This window comes from Cynocephalus volans, chromosome 11 (assembly GCF_027409185.1).
Source record: "Cynocephalus volans isolate mCynVol1 chromosome 11, mCynVol1.pri, whole genome shotgun sequence".
Classification (NCBI taxonomy): domain Eukaryota; kingdom Metazoa; phylum Chordata; class Mammalia; order Dermoptera; family Cynocephalidae; genus Cynocephalus; species Cynocephalus volans.
The window spans coordinates 120,229,049-120,256,237 of record NC_084470.1 but is presented as its reverse complement, the minus strand read 5'-3'; the positions used below and the strand labels follow the sequence as shown (position 1 = coordinate 120,256,237).

Genomic DNA, 27,189 nt, shown 5'->3' with positions numbered 1-27,189 from the left:
ATGATATTGAAAACCGATTATTTTTCACTGATAGCTATTAATCAAGGGTTATAGAGAGAATACCGCTCAAACTAGAGTTAAAAATAGTTAAAAAAAAAAAAAAAAAAAAAAAGTTTGTTTGGAAGTCATTGACCTTGCCTGAAAGTATTAGTCTATCTCAGTTATCTGAAATACACCCCACCAGATATCACCATGAGCCAATAACCATGTTACTGTATGGCAATCTGGCTGCCAGGAGACATGTACATTTGTCCAAAGGGCCAGAAAGCACCTGGTGGGGATAAACAGGCTATTGATAAGAGGAGAACAACTGAAGCTATGTAATTGCCACAGTAAATGAAACACCACTGCTAGGCTACAGGAATCCCATCTCAGGCTGAGCTAGTCTAGTCACCTCTGATGCTTTTTATTCCTTCTCTTACAGGTGTTCACAGGAAAAAAAAAAAAAAAACACACACACACACTGTAGTGGAATGAATTATGCCCCCCCAAACTCACTGAAGCTTGAATTGTGTCCCTCCAAGTTTTATGTATTAGAAATTTAACCCCCACTGTGATTGTTAAGAGGGTGGGAAATCCTATTATGGTAATTGAAAGGTGGAGCCTTGGAAGAGGTGATTGGATTGTAGGACCGTGCAGTAGTGAATGTTGATTAAAAATGGTGGTCAGGGGTGTGGTTCTGAGGGCTTTAAAAGAAGGGGAAAGGCTGTCTCTCTCTCTCTGCTTCCACCATCTTGCAATGTGAGACCTATGTGTCACTGTCACCACCACCAGATAGACTTTGGACTTCCCAGCCTCAGAAACCATAAGCAATAAATTTCATTTTCTTTATAAATTACCTAGTTCCAAGTATTTTGTTATAAACAATACAAAACGGACTAATACACACACATATCAGACTGAGTGACTTTGAGGCAGACAACTATTCCATCAGACTTGTAAGAAGAAAGAAAAAAGAAAAGGAGGTGGTAGATGTACATTCCAGAAAGAGGGGGTAAGGATGGGGAAGAAGTACTTTTGTATATAAAGATAGTTAGTGAACATGGTGAATGATGAAATGTGCTGCCAACTGCAAAATGAGTAAGTTTTAACACTAAATGAGGTTTCAGATACTAAAGGCTTGATGTTGTTCCTCTATTATTGAATTATGAGCCAAGAATCTCAGCAGACCCAGAACTAAAAAGCTGGGAATACAAAACAGTGTGGGTCCATGTCAGATGACCTATTCTAGAACAAAGTGAAAATGGCTAATTTATGAGGACTTTAAAGTAACATATTAGAAGAATGACCATTGTATAAGAGGGCAGGGGGAAATTCTGCTTTGATAATTTGACAGTTCAAAAGGAACATCCCATTTCCCCTAATTCAATCTTAGTTTCCTTGAGCTAAATGTTTCCTTTCTTTATCACCCCCTTTACAAATCAAATGGAAGAGCTGTTTAGAGCTAACTCACTGGTCCTAAATGTAACTGGAGCTAAACAAAAAGATCTTCCTCACTAGTGTGAACAGTCTTCCAGGTAGCTGTGCAATGCTCCCAGCAGTAAGCTGAGCATCACTATGTATTTAATAGAGACAGGAGCCGGAACTCAATGAAAGGGCAGTGCCTGATTTCTACAAAGGCTGTAAGGCCCTCTGAGGCTTGGCATCAAGTGGTTCTAAACTTAGAATCACTGGGGTCTACCACTAGTTCTACATCAAAACAACTGGAGAACAAAGCAGATCCGGAGAAACACTGGCTAAGAAAGTCCCACAAATCACATGAAACAAAATGAGAGGCTAGAGAATTCCTCAAGAAAAGAGTGAGAATGTACATTTCAACTGTGCTAAAAGAAAGCTGATATGGTTTCTCAACGTCCCATCCAAGCATCCTTCTCAATTGTTACCTCACTTTGTATGCTTAGTACAAATTAGGAGCAGGCACCTGGACCTCTTTGTAGTAAGATATGTGCTCAGATATGCATTTGAGGAATGGCTTACACTTTCCTTCCTGTGACTTTCTTGTATTACCTCAACTCATGGAACAAAAGTAGATTAATGGCTAGAACTAGAGAAAAACTCGCAAATTCTTTACTTGGTCTCAATTGTAATAAGAACATTAATTACCATCCTTTAGATCCTTTTAGAAAAAGGTGGCTAGAGACAATTCCAGCAATATAGACCTTTTAAGAAATGAAAATGGATTCGGTAAAAGCATGTCAAGACATAAGTATCACACATTCCTTCTATTTTAGAAAGGGAAATAAGGAGGCAAGAAGACAAGCAAATTACTCAGGACCTTGCAATGTGGTAAGCAGAGGCAGGAAGGGGCACTGCTATGGCCTTGTCAGTTTTTCAACTTCCTAAGTTAGGTTCCTCTGACTCCACCAGCTCAGAACCCACAGTATACATCACCAAATTACTCTGAGAAAGTCAAAATAAAAGAAAAGCTGGTATATATGTGTACAATTGGTGTTTAAGATTGGTACCTGTAAAAGAGTATGGTGCATCATCACCTCCAGTTCGGCTAAAACATGAGCAGCATCCTCACTGTCCTCTTGAATCTCCAGATCCTCCTCGGGGATGGTCTCCCAGTTGCCTTGGTGAGCGACCAGCGTGTGCACTGATTTATACTGTCCAGGGGGCGTGGAGCTGACCCGAGTCTGAGTTCCATAGGTGAAGCGGAGGCGCCGAAGTTTACAGTTCTCCTCACTGCCCAACTTGGTGGTGGGAAGCACCTGCACCCCCAAGAGCAGATTCAACAGCTGGCACTTGACACTGCAATCCTGGCCCAGGATCAATATGCAGGGAAGGCAGTCCACAATCTGCTGGAGGTACTTCTCCTCCTTAGGTGGGAAGGAAATGCAGCTCATCTGGCCTGGTTGAGGAAGGGAAGGGTGGAAAAGGAGAAAGGAGTGGAGAGAAAAAAGTGAGGAGGAGCAGAAAGAGACTCACACAGGGACCCCATGAGGATGTCAGGGTCCTAGAGGAGAAATTTCTAGGAAACTCTTGGTTGAAGGAGACATAAGGGAAAAATCCCAATTATAAAAGGCTCTTCAAGCAACAAGTAGAATTCCCATCCCTAGCTCATCCCCAGGGAACAAGCTGTTATTTCTGCCGAGAAAGGTGGCAATAACCTGATCTTCCTTTCCCCCTTCTTTGTCATTCAGTGGAGGGACAGTCTGAGGAGTATACAAGGACTCCATCACAAACACAAGATCATTAAAATGACAAAGCTGGAAAAGACACTACCTGTGACATGAGTCCAAGGAGAAACCTATCTGCATATATCCAGATTAAAGCCTTCCTTCTGACAAAAGACCTAATACTTGAACATACATAGCCCGTTTAAACTTCTCTACCATATGCAGTTTTAGCTTGTTATTTTCCTCATTTCTATGACATATTTTATAACTAAACGTATGAGCTAATCTGTAAATTTACATATCAAAATGAAATGTTATTCAAGTTTGCATAAGCTCTAGAATCTTTTCCAGTTCATCTTTCTGACAGCTGGTGACAGCATCCCAGCTGCCAAGTCATCTGTTTTCTAAAAACATCGGGTGCTCAACTAAGATCAATACCTCCTAATCAAATCATATTCCTTCCGTTTATGGATGACAAGACCCCTAGGAAGACAAAGGGAAAGAACTGCCTGTTAGGAAAATATCCAGGAAAACCTCCAAAGAGATGTGATCTACTTCAAAAACATTGTCCTTTCAGGACAGCCACCACTAATCTAAGTGGCTAGCTCACCCAAACTGATTCAAATAGTGTTCAAGAGGGAACAAAAAGCTCCCTAATGTATAAAAACCTGTTTGGGAAAAGAATCAGAAATTAGTTCACTGAAACTCTTAGAGTCTGAACTAGATCACTTCCCAGTTTCTTAAGTAGCAGTGCCTTGCATTTGTTCAGAAAGACACAGACATGCAGTTCTTGGACTGAAGAAGGCCCATCTTTGAGAAGGCTACTTATATACATCCTAACTGAAATTTCAGGCAACATTAACTGAAACATTAAACCATTTGTAGGCTGCTTATTTTGTTTGTGTAAAAGAAGCAAGAGATGCCTGATCGATTTAAGAGGGGGTTCTACTTCAGACTGTATCTACCCTGCTACTATTTCAAATCCTCCAGCCTCCTTCTCTTCCACAAATGGCATCACCAAAAGAGTTAAAGAGGTGTGTGTTCACCCAGACCCCACTATGCATTTCACTAAGGCCCTTCCTTTAATGTCTGTCTATAAGTACATCACCCAGATCTGCCTATATACATCAGCACCACCAGACACTAAAACAAGGAAATCCACTTTCCTGGGAAAAAGATGGGTACCTTTGAAAAAGCAGAGTGTTAACTGAGTGCCTAATTCTGTGCAAGGTATTTACTAAGCACAAGAATAAAAGACCAGACCACTAGTCTAATCTTTGACCTACAATCTAAATGCAAGGGGACAAAACCAATTGCTCCTGAAACCATTTATTAGGTAGCCTCAGGCTAATCCTGAGTTCCTTCACACCTTGTTCACAACTAGACAACACTTAAGAGTTTATTCTAGTGATTCGTTTATCATTCTCAAAAGCAGGAAGAACCACCCTATTTCTCTCTGTATCAACACCCAACACAATGACTGACACATAGTAAGTGCTTAATTTTATACATTTGTTAGTTCTGTGTAAGAATCGATTTATTGTGGAGAGTTGCCTATAGAAATCTATAAGCAAATCCATTAAGCACTTCTAAAAGTCCAGTATCATGATGAATGGCTTAAGAGCAACTGTGATTCCTAAAAACCTCCTTCATCTCAACATGGAGAGTTAGACGTGGTCAAAAGACTAGGACTTCCCCATTTGCCTTTCAGAATTAACTACCATAGTCTCAGCTTGAGCAGTGAAAAGTCCAGCTAGACTTGGTAATAGACTAGACTGTACTGTCCTCACCCTCATCTATACATTCCAGCTTTCCTCTTTTCCCAGTCCTGTCCAGATGCTCACATAGGTGTCTAAGTGTCAATTCATACCAACGACTTTAAATTCCTGTAATAAAAGTTGTTTCATAATAAAAAACCCAACAAAGCTAAATGAGCTTTGTTACTGCTACTGCTAGGAGAGTGGATAATAGAGAAGAATATCAACTAAACCACTTTTCAGGACCAGAGGGAGAGGCCTCAACACCTCTGTGACAAAATGTCAACTACAGAATAGCCAATAAAACATGTTGCACCAGCCAAAACTACAGCAGACATATGCTGTTATCCATCTGACCCAAATTATCACCCTCCCCCTTCCTCTCTCCTATTAAAAATTCACTACAAATAAACCTGCTACTGTCAAAACAAGCAAAGAAAGACTAGTGAATGGGAAAGCAGGCTGAAGTTGAGCCCAGTTCTAATTTTGTTTCTCTGCACTCTGCTAGGGTTATATGTGCAACCTATTGGACAAAAAAAAGGTCTACAATAAGGACATCACTATCTGTTTTTCATTATGTCACTGTCCAAGTCATTTGCTTCTCCCACTGATCTTTAGCTTTTTCATTGATCTCCAACTTGTCTACAAGACTTGAATAAGGGCATGAAGAGAAATGAAGTTGAAAGAAGATGGTTTTACTTCTTCTCTAGGCACACAGCTCAGTGATGAGGATTGCAACAGTGTTATAAGGCTGTGCTCTAACCAACTGAGCCAACTGGCTAACCCCTGGGCACAGGTTTTCTGATCCCACACTTTGTCACTGACTAGCTCTGTGACCTTGGCAATCCACCTGCTCTTTCTGAGCCTTGAATTGCTCATCTGTAAACTGAGGGAGTTGGAAAGGATTTACCTTTCCAGTTCTAAAATTCCAGATACCATCAGGTTTTAATTGTTGAAAGAATAATGATGTGAAGGGGATGGGAGGTTGGACTGGTTGTTTTTTTTATCTTATTTTAAATTATATGTGAATTGAATTATGCAAGCTCCCCCTGGACTACTATAACTGCAAATCAAAAAGCTGATTGAACTAGCCAGGGGCTCTAAGGACCTACAGTGTGGTTTTAGCAGTTCTCTAAAGGAGAGATTAAAAACTGTAGATTGACAGTAGGAGGGAGGACGAAAACCTGTTTCAGAGCTGGAGCAGCTGCCTCACTGATAGTTAAAGGACTTCTGAGTTAATCAGGTTTTCTTTTGTAATTAATACAACAGCATCTGCATATGGGCTGCCAGAAGGTAACAGCATGACTTCTCAGCTGGCACACATTAACCCTGCCAGCTCTGGCTAGAGGAAAATTCATATCAAATTGCATTAAACCAAGGCTTTTTTTTTCCTTGGTGTTTGTTCTAAAATACAGATTATTTGAACTGTAGTTACTTCTAAACAAAGGCTTCGAGCTAGAAGGAGGAGGAGAAGAGCAACTAAAGTACCAACCCATTTTGTTTATTTGTTCTAGATAACATTTACTGAGCCCTTTCTATGAACTAATCACTTTACTTGCCTCAACTCATTTAATGCTCACAGTTCTACCAGAAAAGGACTATTGATGTATCATTTATAGATCAGGAAATGGAAAACAAAACTAAAAACAAAAACTAAACTAAAAAACAGGCCATGTTTCTCCATTTATCTAGGCAGATAAAAGGTGAAACACAGGGCTATGCAGGAGCTGTACCTGTGTCTCAGGGGGCCAGGTTAATACTTGGTAATAGACAATGCCCCCTACCACTTTGTTTCCTAATCTGGGGCCAAACACAACTTAGTAGTAATTGTGGAACCCCAGTGTAAAGCAGACTGACAAAGTCTCTATGAAAGTTGCCCCAAACCGTGAGGAATAAATCCTGGAGAGAAAAACACAGTGTTACCACTAGCTGGTGCACGCTTTCAAAAAATGTTATTGTTATTCTACCTAAGATCTCTAGAGTCCTTTTCTAAAAGAAACCATAGGTGCTTTTCAGAAAAATTCTTAATGTTCCTCTAATCAGTCAGTGTGCATTACAGTTCGGGTTTGAAGTTAAGACTACTCTAAAAAGGGAGGAAAGGAGGAAAGGAATGCTAAATGACCTGGAGAGATGGAATGCTACCAACTGGTATATGTTGCTAGTGACCCTTTAGGATAAATACTTTACCCAAATATCTATTTAATATATTTTTGGAGTAATGACAATGGCTTTGTATCAAAACACTCCCTTTCTTGCCTGTTTTCCATCCCAACTGTTGGGGTTAAAACGATACCATAAAGTATGGCGATTTGGCATGCTGAATACTTTTTAACTAAGATTGGGAAAGCCTCAGAAGCAGCATCTCTCTGACCTTCTCCTGCTCTCTTGTCTCCCACTGCTCTTTCTCCCCTGAATTGAGTCATAGCAACCAGAATTCCTCTTCCCCATAGAAAGCCATAAAAACCTACAAAGTCACTTCTCCCTTAAAAACCTTCATCCCAGAGGGGTCCTGCCCAGAAAGAAGGAGTGCTACACAGGGAGGCCAAGAAGCAGCTGAACAGACAGCCCTTGCTGGGTTTCCCCCCTCAGGCTGTTACCGTTCGATCATACTCTTTGTCCAATCACATTCCTACATGGCTGTCTGTTCTTTATTGACCTAAGCATAAAAACACTTTTCCCTAGGTCTCTGGGTCTTCATTCCTGAAGGCTCCCGTTGTCACGTAAAACTGACTAAATAAATTTGCTATGCTTTTCTCTTATTAACCTATCTTTTGTTGTAGGAGGATTGGACATGACCCTTAAGACAATGAATGAAGGCCAGGGTAAGGTGCAGTCTATGGCCAAGGTAGGAAAGATACTATATGGAATGAGTGAAATGGAACTCCATACCTTTACCTTCTTATACCACTGCAACTCACAAGGTTGACAAGGAGTTAAATCAGGTCTCAACAGAGTTACTACTGCAATCCTTATTCCTGGTACCCAAGTATTTCCCTCCTGTGGTAGTTTTTTAATCTCACTTTTAACATTGAACATCCCTGTATACAACATACATTTTTATGGCAAGCTACCTTAAGTCCTCTTTGAAAGCAAATGAAATACAAAGGATTTTATAGTTAACTGAAACAACCAGTAACACAAATATGTACTTCTACAAATAAGTAGCAACGTTTTATTTCTTATTAATTATACAAGAGTACTTCAAAAAGTTCATGGAAAAATAGGATTGAAAGATAATACAAATCTTTCCATTAACTTTTCAAGTACCCTTGTATGTGCCAAAAGTAAAGAAATGGCCAAATCCTAAACTGAGGAAGGAATATTATACAGTTTTTCTACTACAATCAATTCTATTACAAGCTTCCAAGTTTTGAGCTCCAAAAATTCCAGGAGATGAGAGTGAAAAAATTCTAACCAAGGAACATTTATTTATCATTCCCAAACAAGCTCTCTGACCTTCAGCTAAATTTAAAAGATTATGGAAGACACAGGAGACACCTCTATTTAAGGAAAACATGCTTAGGTAGTCTGGGTTTCAGAATCTTCAGGACCAAGTAGTTCAAGGTATTTTGGTTGAACGGATGGTTTTTGGAGATTAGCAACTGAAATGCACTAAAGTACCCAAAGCTGTTGTTGCAAGTGCCTCTAAAGTTATCCTATCTGGATAGAATGGTGGCCATGTTCAGATCTCTAATTTCAGAAGCACATTGTACTGGCACCTGGGGAGAAGAGGACGCTTACACCCCCAGACAGCCCTGTGAAATGAGAACATACTCAGCAGCCTGCAGACAAGTTCCTTTCTGGGTGAAACTGCTCCTGAGGCTGATCATGATATAGAGGGAATAGAAACACAGTTGACAGCTGAGGCTGTAATTTATGGGATGCAGAGATGGAAGTGGTTCCTCGAAGGAAGCCAACCCCATGCTTCACAGAGGGCTTAGTTTCTGTCATTTGGAAGGCAGTGTATAATAGCTTATAACCATTAGGAATGATCCAAAGGTGAGAATGTGTCAAAAGGACACAGGAACCAGCTTGAAGGGGGACTCACTAACCAAACTGGGGACAATTTAAGCACAAAAATAAAAAGCTATAGTAAGAGATTTCAATCCACTGAAAAAATTCACAAGTCCACACTGATATAAATAAACAAGGGAAAAGAAAAGCTCTCTTTACAGGAGAATACCAACTAATAAATATAGAAGGTATGATGGATATAAAAATTCATCTAAGGTCAAAGTAAACACTGTTAAATTTAAATTGCTTTTATGAGGGTTGACTTCAGTTCAAGTAGTTACTTCCTCATGCCAGACTTCTGTCTAAATTGCTTTTTTGAAACATGATTAATTGTAACTTAAAATTTAAAAAAAGAGACAATAATGCTAGGTTTATACTGAATATAATGTTCACTTAGAATTTGCTGTGGTCCATTTCATTTATAAGGAATAAATATTTTTACAGTGCAAGGATACATCAAAAAGTTCATGGAAAAATGTAACTAAAAGATAATACAGATCTTTCCATGAACATTTTGAAGACTCCTCGTACACTACAGCAACAGTGAGAGCCCTCTCTCACCATGATAAAAATGGGTTTGCTGGGCTTCTAGAAATTAGATTTGTGCTGAATACAACTAGCCATCTTTAGAAAGCTTTTACTCCAATACTGAATTGTTTATAAAATGCTCTATTATTTTCTTGTAAAATGTAGTAATATTCTCTGTATACTCCTATTCTCTGTGTCTGTTCAACATTGTGATTTTATGTACATTAAGTGAAATAAATTTTCAGCTTTCACACACAAAATAACCCACTATTCAGGTGGACAGAGTTGTCAGTATATGCTAAACCTATGGGAGGAGGTTTTTCGAGGAACAGGATATCAGTAAAATCTCAGAAAATCTCCCCCCATGAAAGACTAATCAATAGCAAAGGGAAAAATGGTGAATTTATGGTGGAGAAATCTAGAAGACAGCCACACAACTAGTGACCAAGCTTAACATGTCCAGGGATGGGTTAACATTATGTATCCTGTGATATGATGTACATCACATCATTTCTGTGCCTAATTCCGGTAAGAGTTCATGACCTAAGTCTTGTCGCATGGAAACAACAAATGGATCCAGGTTAAAACTGTCAAAGATGTGAATGCCAGGGAAAGGCCGAGGAACTGTTCCAGATTAAGGCAGTCTGAAGAGACATGACAACTAAATGCAACATGTGTTCCTGCATAGGATCCTCAGACAAAAAGAAAAAAGACATTGCTGGGACAATTGGCAAACCCTGAAGGGGGTCTGTGGACTAGATGGTAGTATCAAATTAATGTTAATTTCCTCATTTTGAGAGTCATATGCTGATACATAGGAGCACACCCCTGTTTGGGAGAAATGCACACTGCCATGTTTAGAGGAGAAGAGACAAACTACCTGCACCTTGCTCTTAAAAGATTCAGAAAAAGACTAGACATAATATATATAGGGAAGGGAGATAGTGTGATGGAGCAAATGCATTAAAATGTTAACAACTGGGAAATCTGCATGAGGCAGGTATGAGAGCTCCTTGTATTGTTTTGGCAACCTTTATGTATGCTTGAAATTATTTCAAAATAATTTTTTTAATGACCCAAAAGGTATACCTAGAAAAGCATGCCTATCTCTAGATCTCAGAGGAAAGAGATCAAGAGACAAAATTTTTCTTGACAAGAAAAACAGCAGGAAAAAAAAATACACCAAATACAGTAATAGTAGGATTTGAACAATAACAGTTTCTTCATTGTCCCCACTTTTGCCCAGCACATTACCTTCTATCTCATCAATCTTCCTGTGTTTGTTTACTGTTGCCCATTCAGAGTCTAGCACTAATCTAAGTGGTTTAGGATCATATTTAGAATCCAAATCCACAAGGCTAAGCAGTATAGACCAACATCATGCTCCAGCACAGGACACTGATGAAAGTGACCTGTGACCATCGAATCCATTAAAAAGCCACCAGAGGAAAGCTGACTTTGCATTGCCTGCAGTGACCCCTTCGGTATACTCACTGGTAAAGAACACATTACCATGATCATGTACTAACTACTTTTTCAAGTTGGAGCAGCAGAGCGTCTCCATTTCTTCCCATGGAACAAGACCCAGCAGATCAGACCAGTTGTTCAATCAGGAGAAACTGAAATAGGTTTCCCCAGTGGGGTTTTTATATGCCAAAAAATAAAACTGACTTTTCTCCAAAGCTGTTTCCCCCCACATTCTTCCTTGCACCCACATATCTCCATAATTTTAAAAGCTAAGGCTGGAGTATACTGTATGGAATATTCCTAAAAAGTAAAGTTCATATTGGTTCAGTCAGTGTCCCTCTAATTTGAATAGAGAGAGCTTTTATTCAAACTAGGCTTATAATCCAGCTGCATTTGTGACAGGGCCGTAGTCCTTGCTCTGGAAAGTTTGGCTTGATTTTTTAAAGAAATCTTGGGAAATTCTCTCCCTGTTTTATAAACTGGAAAGGATAAAAACCACTAAATAGAAATTGGTCTGGCATAAATAAGGCACTAAAGCTCTTAATCTTATGAAGCTGAAGTTAGGCACTTTTTACATCCAATGAACTTTTTAAAAAGAAGCGTAAATTTTTAAATGAACAATAAAAGGCTTTTATAAATAAATAACCTAGACATCATCCTTTGAGACAATTCTGATACATCATTACTTAGACAAGTAAAAATCCTCAAGCCCTACTTCCCACCTTCCTGCCCAGAGACCACCACCCCAGGGAACAGAAGCACGTTAATAAAGCCCAACTCCAGAGAGTGGTGGTCAGAAGGTTCCCACAGCCACATGGCACAGGGCTGTCCAAACCGTTCACACTGCCTGATATAGAAAATAGAAAACCGTACTGCACGTGATAGGCACTTCAACTGGGTGCCCAAAGGGGATACCGATGAATTCCCATGCTCTGACCAACTTTCCTTCAGAGAGTTTTCGCTTGGACTTTGGAGGAACATTACACATATGGGGAATTTCTCAGAGAGCCTGATTTATAGCTCAAAACAAAGGGGCACATATCTCAACCACTGCTACATCTGTTCTCCTCTGTCCAGCTGTCAAGTTTCAGGATCCCTGCTATGGTTTGAATGTTTGTCCCCTCCAATGCTCATATTGGAACTTATTCCCCAATATAATATTTGAAAGGTGAGGATTTCAGGAGGTGAATGGATCATGAAAGGTCCTGCCATCATGAATGGATTAATGGTTGAGTGAGTTATCATGGGAGTGGCACTAGCAGCTTTATAAGAAGCATCAGCATGTTAGCTCTCCCTTACTCAGCCTTTGCATTAGATACCTTGCATCACCATGGGACTCTGGAGAGAGTCCCCACCAAGAAGGCCCTCACCAGATGCATCCATTGACCTCAGACTTCCCAGCCTCCAAAACTGTAAGAAATAAATTCTGTTTTCTTATAAATTACCCAGTTTCAGGTATTTTGTTATAAGCAACAGAAAACTAATATAATCCCCAAGATCACCAAACTCCCCATTTGGCAAAGAACTGAATCAGTCTTCAAGCCTAGGAATGACCTATACCGAGACTGGACATCCTCTTAGGGGTCTCCAGTCAGACCTCTGGGAGGTAAGAAAGAAAAATTGCACCTTCCACATGGACTCACCCTCTATACACCACTCAGATTCCCTGAACCATGCTGGAAGCAAAATCCATCTTCCTCCATCCCTAAATGTTAGGGAAAAAACCACATCTACCCACACACCTCATACTCTTCCTACTGACTTCTCTGTGAGGAACCTCTAAGAAAGACATTGAGACAAAAAGAAGCTCTAATAGTAATCTTTATGAATGCATTCTGCATTTGAACCACACAAACAAGACAATTATAATTACTCCATCAAAGAGACAATAGGGTTAATTTTCCTGTACTCTATCAGAAAGTGAGCAGAGCATCTCAATTCCTGTTCTTATCAATACCATTTAATTCTTACAGCTTCCTATATGCCTTCTCCCTACCCCCTCAAAGATAGCTAATGATTAAAGAGGAAACCAATTTGTAGAAAATCCTCTAGAGGGGATGTGATGAAACAGTAATCCTTTTTTCTTTCTTAACATCAATTTGGAATTAATAATCTCAATTAGTTGGACAGAGTAGTTCACCACTGTGTGTCCTATGCCTAGTACAGAGTAAGGCACTAAATAAAGATTTTTTGAGTAAATGCATATTAAAAATTTACTTCCCACATCATGGTGAAGCTCTGGTCTACTGGTATTGTGTGCAACTCATTCTTTGGGACACGAAAATAATTCTTTGGAATGCTGACGTAGAATGCAACTCCAGCTTAACTAGTCATCAATCAAATGCATATCATTGTTCATTTTTAGAGGCTCAGACAGTAAAATGTGAGTGAATCTACAAAAATCCTTATCTTTTATTGGGGAAAAAGGCCCTTCTGAAGCAGAAATTAAATTGCATTTAATTTCAAAACATCATTCCATCATCTACCAGCCATGGAAATAATTTACAGACATTTCTTTGCCCATTATGTACAAAGCACCATGGTAGGCATTGCAGGGGATACAAAGATGAGTAAAACACATGCTTTATTCTTCAGGGTTCATAATCTGGTCAGCAGGATAACACAACTATACCCATAGCTATTCTACACACAAACACACACACACACACACACACACACAAAAGGAAATAAATAAAAGCATGATCTGTATGTCCAGAGACTATAAGATTTGAGCAACAAGTAAAAGGTGAAATTCATATTCCCCTTTACATCAATAAGATATTTTTTGTGATTTTATTTTCAAAAGATTGTTTTTGAGAACTGCATTTATTGCAGGAAGATTCCTTATTTAGATTCTCTTAATCTAGTGAAACAGAGAACAGAAACATGAAGAAAGAAAAGAAAGTGGACAGAGCAAAACAAAATTTAAAAATCAGATTTGATTTTTACTTAAATCCATGCTTTCTTTAAAAACTACTTGCAGGGCTAAAGAACTAACCATACTGAAATCAATAACGACCTTTAAGACTAAACATATTACAAATGCTAATAAGCTTAAAGGCAATAATATATATATTTTTAAAAGCAGACAGAATTTTCCAACTCTTTTTACAACAGGCTGCCCTATGCCATGGGAAACAGATTATCCCAGGAAAGAAAGATTAGGAAAGGGAAAGGCTAAAAATGGAAAGGGTGCAAAGAGATATTGTGCTTGGGGAAGCTATTTCCTCCCAGGTTCCTCCCAAGGAGCAGGAGGTAGCCAGATCAGATCAGCAAAGAGAGACCTGATGCCCTAAATGTCAGGGAGTGGAAACTGGAATAAGAGGCCTAAGTAGCTAGTGTCACATTATACTCAATTGGATAAAGTCTCCCACTGAAGTAAACTATGGTTCCATGGCAAGCTATGGGAGCCTGGGATATGACTCACTTGTAACAAAGTCTCTCTAATGTCAGGGTGCATTTTATATTCCCATGGCCAGGGCAGAAAAGAACAAGGGAGGAGCCACAGAAGCAGAATCAGACTGGGAGCCTAGAGACCTGGGCCTAAGTCTGGCTCCAGCTTAAAACAATTCTGTCCCACATTTCATCTTTCTTCTCCTCTTATTCTTCCCTTGACCCCATGTTCCAACTTCCTAATCCAGTTCACCAACTACACTCCCCCACTACACACATATTCAAACAGCCATATATATTTAGCACTAACTATATGCCTGTGCTTGCATGTATATTGTCTCCAAATGTCACAACTTTGAAAGGCAGGTATTATCACTCCCATTTTATTTATTTACCGAGATACAGTTTACCCTTTTTAAGTGTACAATTCAGTGGTTTTTAGTATGTTAACAAAGTTGTATAACCATCACCACTAATTCCAGAGCATTTTTATCTTCCTCAAAAGAAACCCCATACCCATTAGCAGTAATGCCTCATTTTCCTTTCCCCACATCTCCTGGCAACCACTAATCTACCTTCTATCTCCACAAACTTGCCTATTTGGGACATTTCACATAAATTTGCAAATATGCACAACGCAAAGACTGGTATGTGGCATTGTGTATCACTTCCTATTTTATGTATGAAGAATCTAAGACTCAAATAGGTTAAGTTAATTTGCTACAAGTCACGCAGTTAATAAGAGTATGCGTATGCACTAGAATAGGAACTCAGGCCTGACTCAAATGCTTTTGCTTGCTTTTGACCACTGTATGCTACTTCCATATGGGAAGAAAATTGAAAAAGTGAAAGTTTTAGATATACTTGGGAAAATGGGGTTTTGTTAATCTAAGGTAATAAGAACTACAACTATAGCACTGTCTCTCCTAAGCTTATTTTGAAATGCACAGGCAGCTCTTCTGAACAGAGGATGGCAAACTACTAGGAAGCACACCTCCCCAGTCTCAGCGCCACTGTCGCTGTGCTTCACCCCATAACCCCAGCTTCTCCCCACCCCTCAGCCCCATAAAGATGGCAGCTGTATGAAATCAGCCTGTAAAGAATCTCTTTCCCAACTTTTCATCCTTTCTCCAAATGTCGCTCTGCCACTTAATTATCCATACAAATTTCTAAGAAGTTCAAGAAAAATGTGTATTCTAAATAAGTGCACTAGTGCGCCACCCTTTCTTTTAAATTCTGGCAACTGGTTTATACTAAGTGGACAAAAAGAGGGGAAAGAATGTTGGACAAACACAGCTGTCAGCTAACCAAAGGCAAAGAGCTATAAAAATCTAAGAATTATTATAACTTACATAAAATGCCTATAATCTAGCCACACCTTACCTTTCTGCTTTTCCCCTCTGCTTTATATGTTACACCTTTGTGCATATACATTACACCTCTGGGTTATTTATGTTGTCTAGATTACATTACACATTTCTAAAAGACCAAGTTCAGGTCTTCCTAGTTCTTTTCATCCATCATCCGATATAAACAAATAGATGCACTGTAATGATGATAATTATAATTATCTTTTCTTTCTTAGGAGAAAAGTGTAGAAGGGAAAGAGTAATCTCCACTAGCCCAAAGTCAAGGCCAATGTCTTTATTTGACTCTTTATCCTCAACAGTAGCACACTGACTGGCACATAACAGACACTCAAGCATTTACTGAATAATAGCTAATACTTACACAGCTCCTTACCAGGCACTGTTCTAAACACATACATATATTATCTCCCAACAATCGTAGAGGTAAGTACTATTATAAGCCCCCTTTCCAGATGAGGAAACTGGCATGGCACAGTTGTGATTTGCCCAAGGTCACTCAGTGAGTAGAGGTGGAACCAGTATTGAGAAAAGGCAAAAGGCAAAATAGACTAGAGCATTCCAACGAGACACATTTGAGTCACTCCAATTCCTTAAAATTGAGAGGTTTATGACAAATCGCAAAAGCTAGGAATTCTACTGGAGGATAAAACAAGAAAAATATTTTTCCCTTTGCTACTTTGTAATACTCTTATCCTGTCTCTCTTCACAAGTGCTCAAAGCCTTTATCTGATTATTTCTGAACCCTATGACAGAGGAAAATCAACAGATAGAGGGGCTCTCATCTCCTGTGGTGGCCAGTGATTTGGGCAGCAGAGGAGGAAATGAATCAAGGAAACTTCATTTACAATTCAGTTTTCTTTGTACAGACCAAGCTGCTCTAAAAAAGACCATTTTAAAGTTCTAGTGCATCTCCTCTTTAACTCTTAAAACATCATGTACCTTATATGTTCTCTACACTGACCCCAGTGAATATAACTATCAAAATTAAGAGGTAACCATTATATTGGGGTCCTTCCCCCTCCTTTGTGGTTGAAAGCAAAATACTAAAAATGTTTGGTATTATATGTCATTATAAATGGTATATAAAGAGACATTAAAATTGTTTTACCATTTTCACCATCCTTACAGTCCAAAAGTTCCATATTCAGAGTTAATCCCTGATGTTCAATTGCTCAAATACCATACCTAGAAGCACACCTCCATTCTGAAATGATTAAAACCTTCTAGAGGTTTGTTAGGTTTAGAATTGAGCATTCCTTCCTTTAAAACTTCAAGTTCCTATTAATCAGAAATCAACATTCATAAAAGAAGGTTGGGACAATCTCTGAATGAACTTGACTTTACAAAGATAGCCTGTGAAAGGAGGGAAAAAGAGCTAGTTGTCTTTTAAGGAGTGGTTTCTACTTTCTAACATGACAACCTAAATAGCTGGGAAAATGACATCCCTAAAATATACATATGAGGGGTCTTCAAAAAGTTCATGGCAAGATTCATACAATATTTTAATTCCATTTTTCCAGGAACTTTTTGAAATACCCTTATAGTAAGTTCCACCTCACTAATTTTCCCTGGTGCATTTTCACAGCCAAAGATAAAACTCTCCACACTGAAAGGAAGGGAAGCATTTTATGGAACAAAATCAAATTGCTCTGGGCCGAGCCCGTGGCTCACTCGGGAGAGTGTGGCACTGGGAGCGCCGAGGCCGCGGGTTCGGACCCCATATAGGGATGGCCGGTTTGCTCACTGGGTGAGCGTGGTGCTGACAACACCAAGTCAAGGGTTAAGATCCCCTTACCGGTCATCTTTTAAAAAAAAAAAAAAAAAAAAAAAATCAAATTGCTCTTAATCCTGCCATCTGCACCCTCCCAGGTTTTTATTTGGGATGGACAGACTCCAGAGGGTAAAGAGAGCAAGATGCATGATGATCTTCAGTCAACTAAAAAAGCCAATGAGGCAAAATATACAAAGGTATACTAGTATTTCCTAAGTTGGCCTTTAAAGAATAAAAACAAGAGCCAACCAAGATGCCTGGGAAACCTCTATCTCTGTGAAATAAATCTATCTGTTTTTTTGTTGTGTTTTAGTACTAATCCTAAAATAAAAAGTTGTTCTAAAACAAGAACAGCAATAGAGGCTTTTTAAGATGAGCTATGAGAAAAACTGAGCAGGGAAAGCCACTGGAAAGCACTGCTAAGGGAGGGGGTGAAAATACGTATTCTGGGGATCATCTCTGAAAACATTAGCTTTTCCCATCAGTTGTTTTCTGATAAGCCTCACAGAAATTAATGCCCTCTACAAGTCCATTTCCAGAACAGCAAATTTCTGGACATGAAATGTGAAAAACCACAACTTCAGAAAATCTACTCATCTCCCTCTTCCCATTCATCCCATGACGTAAAATAAAAGCTTTTTTACTGATATCCAGGCCAACTGAACGGAAGACCCTACCAGGGTCTTCATTTAGGACCCTACCAGAATCTCACTATCTTATTTTTACCACCATTTCTGCTGTCCTAGTCAAATTTAGGAAATTAGACACAAAACTATGGGAATACAGGACTCAACGCACAAACTCGGAACAATTCACTCAGTTCTGAGTCTCATGTTCAAATTTGCTATCCGCATCTAAATTCATGTTTCTGAAAGTGTGTTAGCAGACCACCTCCATCAGAATCCCCAGGGTCTTTTCGTGTTAAATTAGATTCTTAGGACCCACTCTCCATCCACACCTACTCAATCAGAATCAATGAAATAGGGCCTGAGATATGGCATTTTTAATACAACCCTGGGGCGATTTTAATACACACTTTAGTTTGAGAATCCCTAAATTAAACCCACAGACTTCTTTGGTATGTTGTCCCCAAGATATCTGTCTAGATTGGGATGCCAGTCCCTTCTCCCTTCCAACCTAAGTTATTTCCTAATTAGGCGAAGACAGTTAACAAACCCTCCATTTCCTCACCAACAGCAGTTTAAAAGGAAGCAAGAAGTTAAGAAAGATTAAAGACCATGCACAGTTTTAGGTGCGTTGGGACCTCTGGCACATCCCATCAAGAATCACATCAAGAAGGGCAAGAATAGCTAGTCCTCCAATGGCTCAGGACCAAAATGATCCCTTCCCTAACTTCTTCACCAGAAGCACAAGCAACACCTCTGGCAATTCCCTGGCACCAATCAGAATTTCCTTTGGCGACCCCCAGCCAATGTACTATTTAGAGTACATTCCTCACTTCTTCACAGAGCTGTCTCATGATTGGTTAAAAGCAGTTCATATATATAAACATAAACATACACACACACACACACACACACCTCACAGCCCCACGGCTTCCTCTGGCTCCTGGGACACCCCTCCTACTGCCTCGCCTCCATCCGTCCATTCCTCCATCCCGACTGGGGCTGTGACTCACAACTGCCCACCACCCCAACTCGGAGCAATTTGCCCCACTCCTCGGATTAACCAACTCCCGCCCTCCCTAAATACGGGCCTTCCCCAGTCCCGCCCGCGCACAGCCGGGTCCCCAGGGCCTGCTCCTGGAACTCCTGCCCTCAGGCGCCCCTCGTCCCCAGACCCCCGGCCGAGCCCTCGGCGCCCCTCTCCTCCTCGTACCCAGCGGGATGCCCTCCTACCGCATCCCGAAGCCGGCGGGCCCAGGCCCGGGGACCCCGCCACGCGGCCCGCCTCCCACTCTCCGCCTCTGCCCGGGGTTGTTTTGAAGCGGCAGGGATGCGGTCCACCCTCCCATTTGCCTCTCCTGCCCTCTCTCTTCGGGGCTGTCCTCCTTACCCGCCTGCAAACCGGGCTCGGCGCCGCCCGTGGGGGAGGAGGGACAACTGTGGTTGTGGGAGCACTTGATGTCGCGGAAGAACTTCTGGGTTTCGTGCAGGTTCTGCTTCAGCCTCCCCAGGTAGCGGCGGTAGCGACCGAAGCCCCGGCACAGCTCGCGAATCATTCCGCCGCCTCCCGGGCCCGGACCCGAGACGGGCCCGCTGCCCCACGGCACCCCGTGGCCCTCCATCTCCTCAGTCCGCGCTGTCTTCGCGGCTCGGTCCCCGGCCGCTGGCCCAGCCTCCCTCCTCCCCGCCCCCCAGTGCTTAAGAGAGGAGGAATCCGCCTCCTGACCCCCCTGCCTGCTGTCGGCCTGGCTCCTAGCCTCCGTCACTGCCGTTGCAAACAAACCAAGCCGCAGTGCGCTGCAAACGGAACCTTTCTCTCCCTATCCAGAAGAGTGAGGGAAGGATCACTGGAGGACGCCGGCACTGCGGGGTCTCCTGGGACTTGTAGGCTGGGCTGGGGCCCAGCGCCAGAAGCCGAAGGCTGGACACCACCGGGAGCGGTGGATGGGTCTGGTCCCCTTTTGGTAAAAAACTCATCCGTTCTTATGCTTACACGCTCTGCTCATTTAAAAATGTGTTCCTACTCCCCTACATGAGTGTCCATGAGGAGAGGAAGGAGCTGCAGAATTCGGACGCCAGCAGACGTGGGGTGCCTTACTGAAATCAGAGCGACAGATTTTAATAGCAAAGAAAAGGAAGGAAACGTGACCAAGGCCAGTAATGTCTCCATGGTTACCCTAAATGGCTCTCTCACTTTCCAAATACAGTAGATACTGGGGAATCGGCTGAAAACACCCTGGAAATAGGAGAATCTCTCGTGCTTGCATTGCGTCCTCCTCCGACTTTCCTTCTGCAGATGTGGAAAGGGGGATGTGAAAGGGTCGATAAGAGCTGTAGACCGAAGTTCGGTTGGTTTCTTGAAGTAGGGAGACGAGGCTGGGTAAGGGGAAGTTGAGGTTTGTAGCCTTCCAAACAATTTCTGATGATCGGCTTCTGCTAATATGCAAGACTTCTGTTGACACAGAGTCAAGGACTGCTGGACACAATTACCGAAGAGGACAAAACGATGCCGCTTATATTGCACTTCCTGCTTTCCCTCCTCTCTTCACCAGGCACAGAGCCCACCTATGTCTTTCTTTCTGTGGAAAGACCCCATCTTTCACCCAGGCCAGACCTCTTATTTATTTGAGAGGCTGAATGGTGTCGCTCCTCAAGTGAACTTATGGATTTGAATCTGGATCTGGACTCCCCCCAATGTCTTACCTTGTGACCTGGGCAAGACCCTGTTTCATCATCTATGAAGTAAGGGTTTGGACAGTTATCTTTAAGCCCGTTTGGCTGTAAAATTTTGTGAGTCCTGCTTGAAAAATTTTACTTCTGTCTCACAACCTCTCATCTCATCTTGAGTGAAGGTGCTCTTAAACTTAGTGATGTCATGATGTTCACGTTAATTCAGTGTAAAATGTGAAGGCTTTACCTTTCCAGGGGCTTTTGGCATTTAATAAAAAGGAGTCACTAATTCAAATGAACTTCTACTCAGTAAATGTATGTGAAGGCTGCCTGTACGGTACTCCCGGCCTTTTACTTGGTCACTGTTCTCCACCGGCCATTTCTCATCTTTGCAAGGTTGTATTCCCTGTGCAACCCCCAAAAGTCTCAGTAAAACAGAGATGAAAATACAAAATGGCAATTTTAATACAAGATGGTTGATTTTATTGTTTAATACAGAAGAGGTGTAACAAAACAGTATGTGATGATTTGCCATGCACAGTAATTTCTAACAAAGGAGATCGGATGAGCAAGCATTCAGGCTGAAGTTGTCAAGAACAGGAACTTATCTTGAAGAAGGGGCAAAATTTAGATAGGTGGAAGTAATCAGAGAGGGCATGATTTCAGGTAAAAGTCATGGAGCCCACCCTTTAAAATGCTATTCATTAGCACTTTAAATTATATTTACTTTGAAAATAAGTAATACAAGAGTGTGGTATAAAATTCAAGTGGTGCAAAGGACATACAAGGAAAAACTAAACCTTACTTAGTTTTTCTATCCCTGTCTTCCAGTCACCTAGTTCCCCTCCCAGGAGGCAACCACTGTTGTAGATCTATAGACAGATAAACAGTTAGGTAGATATAAATATATAGATATATACACATATATATGTGTTTATATTTTAAACACAAATGATAGCATACTATGCATACTCTATTATGCCCTTGCAGACTTCTACACCAGAAAGATCAGGCTCATTCTTTTTAACTGTACATATACTACCATATGGATTGGCATGTTTTATTTAACAAGTCCTGTATTGATGGACCTTTAGATTTTCTGCAGTATTCTGGTATTGCTAACAATGCTGCAGTAACTAACCTTCTATATACATCATTTTGAATGTGTGTAAATATATCTCACCCCCATTTCTGATCTGCTGATGAAAGCAATCATTTTTTGCTATGTAAAATATTAAAGGATCTGAGTGATAGTGAACCCTCCTTAAATCACAATAACCTACCAGTAAGAATGCATATTTTATTCAAATATCTAATTCAATAGACAAATGGGGGAATAAGGGTTTGGATGGTAAGAAGAGAGGATTTAAGTTAGTATAGGAAAGTGTTTCCTGAAAGTGGTTAGAGTTAAACAATTAATGAAGATGTAAACACAGATCTAATTTTGTTCCTTCCTGGAACACCAATAAAGTGACAGTAACAGGATATTTTAAAACATAAAGCCATAATAATAAGAGGAACCAATAGCAAAAATAAAAATTAAAAAAGTGGAAGCTGGAAAGCAAACAGACAAGTGTTAACTAAGTTACCAGCCTGGAGAAAGATGAATCCTAAACCCAATGTGGGAAAAGCTGAGAGCCAACCTGATTGCAGAATCCCCCAAGTTTCAGGAATTGGTGGCAGTAGGTCCCCCCACTGCCTACTAAGGAAATATAGGACAGCAGAGCTGTGTGTGGTGTGGGGCAACCCTGAACAGGAATTAAAAAAAGAATTTTGGAAGTGTTTTAGAAAGCAATTAGAACCTCAGATCACCTCCCCCCTCTTTACCAGCCCCTTCAAAAAAGGAAGGCTGAAGTATTTATTGCCTGAGAGGGTTAAATAGGAGCTCTCTGTAAAAACAGGGAGAGTAAGTGAATGTATGGAAATTGGATGTCCTCTTTCTCCATTCAGTTCTTAGATCTTTGGCTATCAGGGATTTACTCTCCAAAGAGGAAACTTGAAGTGTCTTCTTCAAAGAATCTGACCACCCCAGAGGAAAGTCCCAAAGATTCTAACATTAGAACAGAGATTTTTGCCTGGCTTGTTTACTGCTGTATCTCGAGCACCTAGAGCAGTGCCTGTCACTTAGTAGGTGCTCATTAGATATTTGTTGAATGAGTGAATGTACACTGTAGACACTTTTGAATATTCAAGAAAACACAAAGGAGAAAATAAAAACCACTCATATTTCTAGTATCCAGAAAGAACCACTTTCTGAAAGCACTGTTCTGCAACACTGCCGGCAATATACAGAATAGGCAGAGAAGAGAGTGTGATTGTCTAAAACAGAGATCCTCAAATATGTTCCCTTGGAAATCAGTACTGAGCTGGAAGAAGGTATGTTTTGTTGCTAAATTTGATAATGGTTATAGTACTTTATATTTGTATCTATTAGTGTTGTCAGTGGAGGAAGAAGGATAGGGATAGGTAAGAAATGTTAGTCTTTATAACTTTACTTCTCTATTATAGATTCATAGTTAGATGATCTCTAGAGAGATTCTTAAGTTTTGATCCTCCAGTTCATGTAAGTGGAAATCAGGTGCTTTCTGTAGAACGCCAAAAAAAAATTAACATTTAATTCTTCCACATGAGTTAAGAATAAGTTTACTAACAGAACATATAACCGTTCTCTATTATGCAACATAAAATCACAATCACAAATCCAAGAATTTTAAAAATCAACAAATTGAAGAAAAAAATACAACAATTATACATTTTTGAGTTTTCCAGAGGTATTTCTTTACTACTTCTAAAGTTCCTATCTTCTAAAGTTACTAACAGGTAAGTAATATTTGGCTGCAAAAAAAAAAGAGGAAATGGGCCAGCCGATGGCTCACTTGGGAGAGTGTGGTGCTGATAACAGTAAGGCCATGGGTTCGGATCCCTATATAGGGATGGCCGGTTAGCTCACTTGGGAGAATGTGGTGCTGAGAACACCAAGCCAAGGGTTAAGATTCCCTTACCAGTTATCTTTTTTTTAAAAAAAAAAGGAAAAATTATAGAAGATGAGAAAATACAATTAATTTACTTATTTTTCTATAAACTGTGAAAAGATTACAATTATCAAATTTAGCAGCAAAACATGTCTTTTTCCAGCTCAGTATTGATTCCCAAGAGGACATGTTTGAGAATCCCCATTCTAGACCATCCTACTCTCTTCTCATTCTGTATATTGCTGGCAGTGTTCCAGAACAGTGCTTCTTAAACTTTAATTTGCACACGAATCATGGGAATCTTGCTAAAATATATTTCTGATTCAGTTAGTCTGGGGTGGTGCTTGGGATTCCACATTTACAATATTCTCCCAGGTGGTGCCAATGCTCCTGGTCTGCAGACCACGGTTTGGGCAGCGAGGACGTAAGAAGACAGTACTGGAGGGAGCAAAGCCTTATGGTTAAGAAAATCGGTCTTGGAGTCAAAGAGACCCGCGTTTCTTTGACACTACTTAGTTTCTCTGAGTCTTATTTCCTCATCTGTAAAATGGGGTTATCATGAGTGTTAAAAGAGCAGTGCCAACTAATCTCAAATTATGTCAAAATAACTGTTTTTTTTTTTTTTTAAAGAGCAGGGTCTGACATATGATAAGCACTCAACAAATGGCAACTGCTTTTATTAATTGTTATCATTATTACAAACCTAAGTTCTAATCCTGACTTGCTACTGTATAATCTTGGGCAAGTCATTGACCCCTCTGAGTCCTGGTTTTCAATCAAATGAGATAATAACAGTGCCCCCCTTGTAGGTTATGAGGATTAAAATTTTAGAAAATATATAAAATGCTTAGCACAGAACATACACATAGAGGGCACTCAATTACAGGTAACTGAGATGATGGTGGTGATGATGATGATGATGATTGCTACTATAAATCGAGGGTCTAATCCTGGCTCTGTGACTTCTGCTAAAAGGGAGAATCCTATAATTATGCTCAACATCACTGAGTTGTTGGAAGGATCAAACAAGCCATAGTAAGTGAAAATGCCTTGAAATAGGAATCCTATAAATATTTAGGGGGAAAAAAGGGAGCCAGAGAGAATCTGACCTGAGTTGCAGTCCAGGCTGTGCTTATTTACTTCATGATCTTAAGCAAATTACTTAACTTCTTGGAGCCTTAGTCACTTCATCTATATAGGGGAGCTAATAATACCAATCTCACAGGATTATGAAAATTCAGCGACATAATGTGTAAAGCAGTTAGCACCTTACGTGGCACACAGATGTGCTTAAGAAATGTTTTCTATCTGTAGTAAATATTCACATTCAGGATTATAGATTTTTCCAAGGAGGACAGTATTTCCAAGAATATTTTGTTTTTGTTTATGAGATTCTCTACGTGAAGGTTTATTAACTTGAAAATTAAGGGTCTATAAAATTGAACTGCTAAATGTATCCTATTTAATTATACATCAAGCATCGTTCCAATGCTGAATATTTCATCAGTAGCATCCCTGGCTGTTAGGATGAAGAGCACATTGAGGAAAAACAATCAATTAAAGGGAATTTGGTGTAACCCCAAACAGAGATAATTTTTGTTTTACTGCCAACTAAAAGAACAAAGTTTTACGGAATTTTTTAGTTACTGACCAAAGCTTTCCAGAAGAAGCCCTGAACATAGTGTGCCACAATTCATTTCCCATCAGTAAGATTAGTAAATTGGTATTTCTTTTCCAGGTCTAAATGGTTGTGATCCTTTATGCACTATGTTACCTGATAGTTTAGTGGAACCCATTTTGTTACCTTCCCAGAATAAAACCTTAAACAGGTTACATTCTTAGCTCTGGGCTTATCTTGGATGGAAAAAGATGACTAGAGGAAAACCTGCCAATACCCTTTTCTATGTCAACATTATTTTGGTAGAGGTTTTCTAGAAGATTCGGTAGCCTGATTTCTCCAACATATTCCAACTGGCTTAGTCTCTTGTCTATTCATATGTGCCAAACACAAAGAGCACGCTCAGTATGTATTAGTTGAAAGAAAATATTTTACCCCTGTCTGCCCCCATTTCTCATAAATGTAGCTCTGCAGGGAGGGAGGTGGATGGAAGTGAGGGTTAGGATTCTGAAGCGAAAGTGGATGGAAGATGGCATCCTGGTCATGAGAACATTCTCTATCCCCAAATTTCAGAGGTGAGAGGGACCTCCAGCTAACAAACTTCATACAGGCCTCCAACTGCTTAGAAGACAGTCCTTGGCACCTAGCCAAGCCACCTTCAGGTGTGTGTCGGTGGGGAGGTGTGTCTTGTTTTCCTAGAGCTGATTTCAGAAGCACTGAACTAGGACCTTTCTCAAAAGTAGGGCTTAATGATCCATTTAAGCAAGTTTCCAGATTACATGCACACTTTTATTGCGTGGAGTCTATGAAAAATGTTGAGTGTGTAGGACTAAAGGGAAAAAATAGTATTAAATTTAAAACATTATAAAAATAAATTCATTTCAAATAAAATATCCAACAGTCCCATATCCTAACATAAAACATGAATATTTCTTAGCACGCCCATCTTTAACCATGGTTTATCCAAATTCTATCCATATAGTTTATACCATCTTTAATTCTTACAACAACCCTGGAAAAGTGGATATTTTTATCCCTGTTTTACAGAGGAAATTGAGACTCAGGTTAAGTGATTTTTCTAAGTCCATGTAGCTAATAAAGAGGCTTTCTGACTCCAAATCCCTAATTCTTCTAGTTTTACTTTACACAATTTGGTATTCTAATGCTTTCATTTTATATTATTTAAAGAAGGCTTTTAGTGTTTCTCTATACTCATCATATTTTTCCCTTTTGATAGCAGCATACCATTCCATTATATTGTTATGCCATTCTTACTCATCTACTTCCTATTCTTGGACATTTAGGTTGTTTCGGGTTTTTCATTATTATAAACAATGCTGCTATAAATATTTTTGTTGTTGATCATACAGCTTATTTTCTTCTTTTGAATTATTTACTGGAGATAAATTCCCAGGAGGGGATTACTGGAGGAAAGGGTACATATGGTTCTAGCTATATATTACTAAATTGTCCTCTGAAAGAATTGTACTGTATCAATGACTATCTTCTTTTATCAGCACCCTGTGAGAGATACAAGGGAAGCCTGAGTGAATTCACTAGTGAAAACAGTTCTTTGTCCTTATGTCTGCTTGGGTATGCCCCAGGGCCATAAGAGACATCCTGAAAATGATTTTTATGACAACAGTATGCATATTCCAGACAAGATCTCACATGGGATGGTGTGATTCTCCCTTCTCACGAGAGCCTTCTTGATTAAGCTGTCTTTTTCTCTTTGAAGTCACAAGATCAGCAGAAGGTTTTTCAAGCAACTGACATTTTCTTGATTCAGAGCAGCTCTGCATTCCTGTGTCAGAAAAAGAGTGTGCTGTCTGTTAGAAATGAAGGCAAAACTTTATCTCATGGGTTGCCATTCCAAACTCA

General features: G+C 40.0%; 1 protein-coding gene across 1 annotated transcript in view; it reads right to left on the bottom strand.

Moving 5' to 3' along the window:
- Positions 1–19,700, bottom strand: part of DSTYK (dual serine/threonine and tyrosine protein kinase) — a 53,861-nt gene extending 34,161 nt beyond the window's left edge. The window contains exons 1-2 of the mRNA XM_063114660.1: positions 19,439–19,700; positions 2,466–2,854 (exon numbers count right to left, since the gene is read on the bottom strand). Coding sequence (XP_062970730.1) covers positions 2,466–2,854; positions 19,439–19,670 — 621 coding nt within the window. The 5' untranslated portion in view covers positions 19,671–19,700. The remainder of the gene's footprint in view (positions 1–2,465; positions 2,855–19,438) is intronic.
- Between the last annotated feature and the right edge of the window lie 7,489 nt (positions 19,701–27,189).